The sequence below is a fragment of the Zea mays genome, chromosome 1, assembly GCF_902167145.1.
Source record: "Zea mays cultivar B73 chromosome 1, Zm-B73-REFERENCE-NAM-5.0, whole genome shotgun sequence".
NCBI lineage: Eukaryota > Viridiplantae > Streptophyta > Magnoliopsida > Poales > Poaceae > Zea > Zea mays.
In genome coordinates, this window is record NC_050096.1 from 108,122,684 (window position 1) to 108,130,466 (window position 7,783).

The 7,783-nt window shown below is 55.0% G+C and overlaps 2 protein-coding genes across 3 annotated transcripts; one reads left to right on the forward strand and one right to left on the reverse strand.

Moving 5' to 3' along the window:
* The first annotated feature begins 4,258 nt into the window (after positions 1-4,258).
* Positions 4,259-6,455, forward strand: LOC100191396 (putative RING/U-box superfamily protein). Of its 2 annotated transcripts, XM_008667024.4 has the most exons (2): positions 4,259-4,522; positions 4,771-6,455. In XM_008667024.4, exon 2 carries the CDS (start codon positions 4,802-4,804, stop codon positions 6,200-6,202), a length of 1,401 nt encoding a protein of 466 aa, XP_008665246.1. In that variant the 5' UTR covers positions 4,259-4,522; positions 4,771-4,801; the 3' UTR covers positions 6,203-6,455. The 2 variants fall into 2 exon arrangements, with proteins under 2 accessions (XP_008665246.1, NP_001130302.1); NM_001136830.1 differs by having other exon boundaries at positions 4,363-6,405.
* A 109-nt stretch (positions 6,456-6,564) lies between these two features.
* On the reverse strand, positions 6,565-7,346 carry LOC100277516 (plastid transcriptionally active 18). Its single transcript, NM_001151050.1, has one exon. The coding sequence runs from the start codon at positions 7,272-7,274 to the stop codon at positions 6,795-6,797; it is 480 nt and encodes a 159-aa protein (NP_001144522.1). The 5' UTR covers positions 7,275-7,346; the 3' UTR covers positions 6,565-6,794.
* Between the last annotated feature and the right edge of the window lie 437 nt (positions 7,347-7,783).

Genomic DNA, 7,783 nt, shown 5'->3' on the forward strand with positions numbered 1-7,783 from the left:
AGCGCCGCCCCTCGGAGCTCCGCCGTGCAGGGACAAGGCTACCGCTCGGCGGGATGGGTCGCGGTTCCACGCCCCCCTCCTCCGAGACATCAAGTAGCGACGCCTCGGCCATCGCAGCGTTGGCAGCGACGGGCCGCTCCACGGCCGGGACGGCAACGACTTCGACAGCAGCCGGCGCCAGCACCGGGGGCATGTCTGGTGGGCCCGAGGCCACGGCCGCGCCAGCCGCCTCCCCCAACGCGACGGCCGCCTCGACAGAAGAGCCAGCCTCGGGAACTCGCTCCACGACAACTGGAGCCGCCTGAGCCCCCCGCTGTGGGGCATCTTGCAAGAAGGTCAGCTGGCCGGCGAGGCCCGGCGCGGCAGCGGCTGCGAAGGCCGACGCCGTCTTGAGGACCTTCCGGGGAGCCAGATCGGTCAGGCCGCCTCAGGCCACTCGGGCTCCGCGCCCACTACTGATCAGGGGTTTGTAGGCTGGCCCTCGAAGGGTTCACAGCCGCCTCAGACGCAGAGCAAGGGATGACCCTGGGTACGTTCGATACATAACCAAGGCTCGGGCTACGCTCCCGAGGTACCCTAGGACATTTCCGAGACCAGCGGGAACGATCGTGTAACGGAATCCCATCAGAGGGAGGCATCGAGCCCTCGGACCCCGTCAAAAGGGGACCGGGTCCGGCAGATCACCCGCAGGTACTTTTGGAGCGCGCCTCCGGGCCTCTAGCCGACCCCTAACAAATGGGGCACGGGCGTCCACTCGGATTACCCGTCAGCAGCTCGCTGGAGACACCATGTTCGGCGCCCTCCAAGGGCAACATGGCGCTTTCCCCCCTCCTCCTTGCGGAAAGGTGATGCAGGGGCGTATGTAAAAAAGTCGAGTCTGTCCTTGACCATCCTCTCGCCCTGTGCAGAGGCTCGGGGGCTGCTCTCGCAAACCCGGCTCCGGCCAAACCGTTGACAGCGTCAACGTACCAGCCCGAGAACTTGGGACCCGACCGTGCACCCGGGCTACGGCCAGCTCGCATGAGGTAACAACCAGACCAGCCGAAGCGTGGCGAAACACACTAACCGGAACAAAATGCAACCAAGAAAGACTGGTCCCCTTGCAAAAAAGTGCGACAAAAGCCTCCAAGCGAGTATTAACACTCCCTTCGAGGCTCGGGGGCTACTGTCGGGGACCATAATTAGGGGTACCCTCAAGACTCCTAAATCTCAGCTGGTAACCCCCATCAGCACAAAGCTGCAAAGGCCTGATGGGTGAGACTAAGTCAAGGATCGGTCCATTCGAGGGACGCGATCACACCTCGCCCGAGCCCAGCCTCGGGCAAGGGCAGCCGACCCCGGAGGATTTACGTCTCGCCTGAGGGCCCAGTCTTCACCAAGAAGCAACCTTGGCCAAATCGCCACGCCAACCGACCAAATCGCAGGGGCATTTAATGCAAAGGTGGCCTAACACCTTTATCCTGACGCGCGCCCTCCAGTTGACAGAGCCGAAGTGACCGTAGTCACTTCGCCGCTCCACTGACCGGCCTGACAAGAGGACAGCGCCGCCTGCGCCGCTCTGACTGCTGCGCCACTCGACAGAGTGAGGCTGACAGCAGCCAAGTCCGGTCTCAGGCGCCATAGGAAACTCCGCTTCGCCCGACCCCAGGGCTCGGACTCGGGCTCAGCCCCAGAAGACGACGAACTCCGCTTCGCCCGACCCCAGGGCTCGGACTCGGGCTCAGCCCCGGAAGACGATGAACTCTGCTTCGCCCGACCCCAGGGCTCGGACTCGGGCTCAGCCCCGGAAGACGACGAACTCCGCTTCGCCCGACCCCAGGGCTTGGACTCGGGCTCAGCCTCGGAAGACGACGAACTCCGCTTCGCCCGACCCCAGGGCTCGGACTCAGCCCTGGCCTCAGCCGACGGTCTCCGCCTCGCCCGACCCAGGGGCTCGGACTCGACCTCGGCCTTGGAAGACAGACTCGACCTCGACCTCGGAGGAGCCTCCACCTCGCCCAACCTAGGGCTCGGACCGACCACGTCACAGGAGGCGCCATCATTACCCTACCTCAAGCTGACTCAGGCTACGGGGAACAAGACCGGCGTCCCATCTGGCTCGCTCCGCTAAACAAGTAATGATGGCGCCCCGCATGCTCCATGACGACGGCGGCTCTTAGCCCCCTTACGGAAGCAAGAGGACGTCAGCGAGGACCCGACAGCCCCGACAGCTGTTCTTCCGCCAGGCTCTAGCGCTCCTCCGACAGCCACGACACCACACGAACCGGGTGCCAAAACCTCTCCGGCTGCCACGACGGCATGTACTTAGGGCACTAGCTCTCCTCCGCTAGACACGTTAGCACACTGTTACACCCCCCATTGTACACCTGGATCCTTTCCTTACGCCTATAAAAGGAGGGTCCAGGGCCCTCTTACAGAGGGTTGGCCGCGCGGAGAAGGACGGGACGGCGCTCGCGCAGGGCCGCTCGCTCCCTCCCGCGTGGACGCTTGTAACCCCCTACTGCAAGCGCACCCGACTTGGGCGCGGGACAAACACGAAGGCCGCGGGTTTCACCTCTCACGCCTGTCTCCCTCCGGCTTCTCTTCCCCCCTTCGCGCTCCGTCTCGCGCCGACACATCTGGGCTGGGGCACGCGGCGACAATTTACTCGTCGGTCCATGGACCCCCCGGGTTTGAAACGCCGACAGGACCGGAGGCATGTTCTTCGTCAGGTCTGGCCAAACTTTAGCTTGGTAGGGTTGACTCTTTGGGTTTAGGAGGGGGTCCCATGAGTTTTCTGAACTAGTGGTGTGGACTTCGCCCACTTGATCGGTGGAGATGGCTAGTTGTTTTTGTTTTGTGACGTGGCCCTCGCCCTACGGATCAGTGGTGGCCTTCGGGTTATGTGGTGGGGAATGCTTAGTGACAAGGGCAAGCTTGCCCTTGTTGGCAGCGAGGGCTACCTTGGTCTCGTCGTCGTTCGGTGGTGAGCTAGGACATGTGTTCTTTTCGTGAGGCAATATGGGAGTAGTCTTCATCGCATAAACGATGTGAGCCAAATGTTGGGCACTGACACGCGCTGGCGCACTATCAGGTGGACCCAAACACTTAGAGACAGTGGGAGAGAGCTCAGGTGCACGATAAGGCAAACAACATACAACAGTAACTTCTCGTTATGCGTGCCCATCTCGCTACATGATGGGGGTATTTATAGGGCCGTACAGGGTAGGTGGTCCAAAGTACGCCACTGCCCCTAGTTAACGGTCGTTTTTTACAACACGGACTATACAACGGGGTAATTACAGTCCCGCAGCCCCCTCTGGTTATGTGCACTTGCAAATGTACCCGCTAATTACATTGACAAATGGGCCCCACCCGTTGTCACTACGGGCCCGCGACTTGGACAAGCAAGTCTACCACGCTCGTAGCCTTCACCCGGAGGAGCCTTCACGTCTTTCGCCAGTTTTTGTTACGACTGCGCCTTGGCGAAGGCTTCTTGTTTCCAAACGTCTCGTTCCTCAAGATGGGTCGAGGACTCCCACGCCCGCTAGCCGATGACCGATGTCGTTGAAGTCTCTAATCACCTGCAGCGTTACAGTTAGTCAACGGTTAGTGTTGACTTCGCTTTGGTGACCGAGGGCCAGGTCAGCCTTTATCCCAACACATCCCTAGACACAAAACAACTTATATAGGTCGACATATTAAATGGACTTTTCTTTTATTGGGTCGTGCCTTTAATGAGACGTGTCACCTGGTGTGCTTTAACAGATTTAGTTACAGGGGCTATGTCTTAGACTAGCTCCAACAAGGAGCTAAAGGGTCCTGTACCCTAAATTTAGAGGATGAGGACGTCCTCTACTCCCTCTAGCAGCGTCCTCTAAACGGTCCTATAAATTTAGAGGACGCTGCTGGATCCTCTATATATAGAGTTTCTCTAAACGGTTCTCTATTTATTTGAATATTTTAAACAACCGGTTTAGTAAAACTAAAATATGTACAATACATTTGAGAGTACGATAAATACATATGTATAAAAATTAAAAATTAAAAAATGTTTTTAATATAGGTATTTACATATAGATGACGTAATTTAGAAGATGTTGTTGGAGAGGAAGTAGATATAGGAGATAGAATCTTTTAAAAAAAATTATAAATAATGGATATAGAGGATATATGTAGAGGACATTGCTGGAGACAGTATTATACCGTATATTAGGATTGATGGTCGGCCAATACCTAACTCATATATCGTGGCGTACCTGGCCTAGCTTGCCGCCAGCTTCGGGCCTTGTCGTGCTCGGACTTTTAGCGCGGCCCAGAAGTCACGCCTATAGAAACAGCCGGCCTCGAGCGGTCGCCTCCCTGCCTCGTCCGGTCCTCTCGGCTCTCGGTGTGGGAAGGGAACCAAACCGAGACGGAGGCGGAGTACGACGCCTGCCTTCCCTCTTCCGCCGAGCGCCCGCTGCGTCATTCTCGTCCCTCCTCTTCATCTTCATCGGCCAACCGATTGCCGCTGACCCCGGCCATCGGCGACTGTCCCCCGGTTCGTACCTTCTCCTCCTTGATCCCCTTTTCTTTTATTGCTCCTCGATTCCAAAAATCTAATTTAGTACCCCCAATCTCCGAACCCTAATCCCCCGCATCCCTCCTCCTCGATCACCACGTAAGCAGGCAGATGGATGGAGGATACGTATACGCGCAGATTACACCACAACATAATTTCCTTTTTAGGCTTAGATGTTTCGTGTTCACCTCAGCTCAGCTCTAACGAATCTTGTTTCTCTTCCCTAGGTTTTTCTTTAACGATTTCCGATTCGATTCCATGGCCGGCTGGACCGATTCCACCGGCAGCGGCGGCCGAGGATCAGGAGGAAGAGGCTTCACGACACCCCGCTATACTACTAATTCCACCAATGACATGATCCATGGAGGTACCAGCGGCGGAGGCGGAGGTAGCGGCAGGTGGAGAGGAGGCAGGTCAAGGGGGTGGCCGCCCCCGCAGCCTCACCATCGCTACCGCCGTGTGGATGCCGTTCATCGTGACTCCGCGCCTGTCTCTCTATCGGAGCTACAGGCGGCCTCCTCCACATCCAGCCGCCACCGGTACCTTACTCGTTCCATCTCAGCGGACAAGTCTTCCGCCTCGGGAACCGCGGGTTCAACAGATACCAGGGAGCCTGACGACAAGGCTAACCGCAGCGCTGCCAACTTTGAGTGCAACGTCTGCTTTGACATGGCCGCTGAACCTGTGGTCACCAGGTGCGGCCATCTCTTCTGCTGGGAGTGCCTCTATCAGTGGCTCCATGTCCATTCTCACCACCGTGAGTGCCCTGTCTGCAAGGGTCAGGTAGCTGATGATGCTATCATACCCATCTATGGGCGTGGTGGATCCGCAGCCTCTGTGGACAACGCTCCCCCAAGGCCCACTGGAGCCAGAGTAGAGAGCACAAGGCAGCAACAACAACAGCTGCCAATTTTCCATCCTCCCAATGTTTTTGAATTCATAGGCCTTGGCTTGGCCGCTGCAGCCAGAGGAGAGCACTCCACCGAGCAGCTGCTGCTGCCAACTTTCTCCCACCCCACGGTGTTTGATGATGACGACGGGCATGAATGGGACATGGATCTTGTGAACAACGGCATTGATCCTTTGGACCTCATAACTCCCGGCACCCAAGACTTGGACATGGATGATTATGATGGCACTATTGATTTCGATGATGATGATTATGAATATGACTACCATTTGGCGGGTGCTACGTTGTTTGCTTCTGCTGGGACTGAGGCCAGCAATCCCAGCTCTTCACAAGCACATGCTGGTATGATCAATATTAGGGACAACATTCTTGGCACTGCCACCAGCATCTATCATCAGCAAGAGTTTGGCTACTCTGGCGTGAGACCTCATAATAACAGGGGACGGCGCCGGCACCGTAATCGCGCAAGGGCATCAGCAAATCACTCAGGCGCTGATGAAATGGTGATCGAGGATACCAGTCATTTCTACCTTCAGAACGGTGGCAGTTCTAACATTAGTGCAGGCGCTGCTTTTCGGCCCAACGGTGGCTGGACTGGGAGAAGAGGAAGAAGCAACCTGAACTCGAATTCAGGTGGTGGAAGCAACCTGAACTCAAACTCAGGTGGTGGAAGCAACATGAACTCGAATTCAGGTGGTGGAAGAGGAGGGATTCAGGGTACCAGAAGACAGAGGACAAATTACAACTGATAGTGATGTTGGGACATGCTTCGAAATAGGAGCGATAACTGATGAGATAAACAAACTTAATCCTTTGTCTTCCATTTTTTTTCTTTGTTTCTCTCGTATTATTAATCCTTTTGTAGCCTGTGGCTATTGGCACCTTGTCAAACATCTTCTCTCCGTTTCCCCTGAATTGTTATGCCTGGTTAATGTTACTTATTTTTAGTACCATCATCCACAAAGTATCTGTTAAATATAGTATTCTGGTTAAGTTGCTGAACTCCGCGGGTGCAGGCAAAAAAATTGATGCTGGCGGCAGTGCTGAAACTGTCTAAGCAATTGTATCAAGAAGCATGAGTATTCAAATATTTGTAGTATGCTATAATGTTGGAATTAAGAAACAGTTTATTTCTCTTGCACGCGTATCATAGCCAATTTAGAAGTTTGGAGGAACTAATAAGTTATATAATAAAATTCGCAAACATTGGAATGATTGGTTTATTTCGGTGCCTGACTACGCCACACCAATACATTACAGAGGAACATTACAACGCATGCATTGCCGGTAGATGGATACTCTAGGGTCTAGGCAAAGCTGCTTGAAATGCAGATGTACTAACTAGTTGTCGTCTCCGTAGGCGAGAAACCGGTAGCGCTCCTCGTACGGGCCGTCGAAGTAGAGGTCGGCCTCGAACCAGCGCGGGTACCTGACCAGATCCCCGGCCACGAAGTGCATGTAGTCGTCGCCGTGGACAGCGCCGGCGGGGATGACCTTCACCTCCCCGGACACGATGTACACGAGCTGGTCGACCTGCCAGTCCCACGGCATCCGGCACCGGCCACCCGTGCGCCACGACGACCACGTCTCCATGACCCGCAGCGCCTCCATCCGTGCCCGCGCCACCTCGCCTCGCTCCACGCGCACCTTGTACACGTCCTCCATGGGACGCCCCAGCAGCGCGCCGCCACCGCCTGCTGCCGCCGCCGCTCGTATCCTTACACCTCTTCGGCTACTGATGCTAGGAAGACTAGGAGGCAGCCTGTGCGCCGCGGGGAGCACGAGATGGAACCCGCCGGTACTGGCGGCGGCGGGCCTCATCGCGGGTACCCTATCCGTCTCCTATCCTTTCCTCTTCGGCTTGGGCTTTGGGTTGGGTTTGGCCTCCGTCCCTGTCCTGTCTGTTTCCCGAGTAGAGAACAAGAAATACGTAGGCCACCGGCGGCCCTGCTTGTCAGTGAAGTATTTTCTCTTTTTTTATAGAATATTATAGTATTGAAGATACTGTAGTATTTTTTTCTTATACAGTGTTTGGTAGTTTTTTTAAAAAAACTCTGTTTTCAAAACTGTAGTTTTGACTAAAATGCAGTACTTTCACAATTTTGTAAATATAGCTTCTGACCAAAGATTTTAATGCTACGGTAAAAAATTGTGGGTATGTATTGGCATTTTAAAACTATTGTATTACAAAACTGTAGTTTTCAAATACTTTATTCCCAAACATGGCCTTATCCTCTATTCCTCATATCCATGCTCTGCTTAGAGATGGCAACGAGACATGGTGGAGCTGACGTGAGAACTAGCCCTCTATTCCCGACCCGAACCGATTC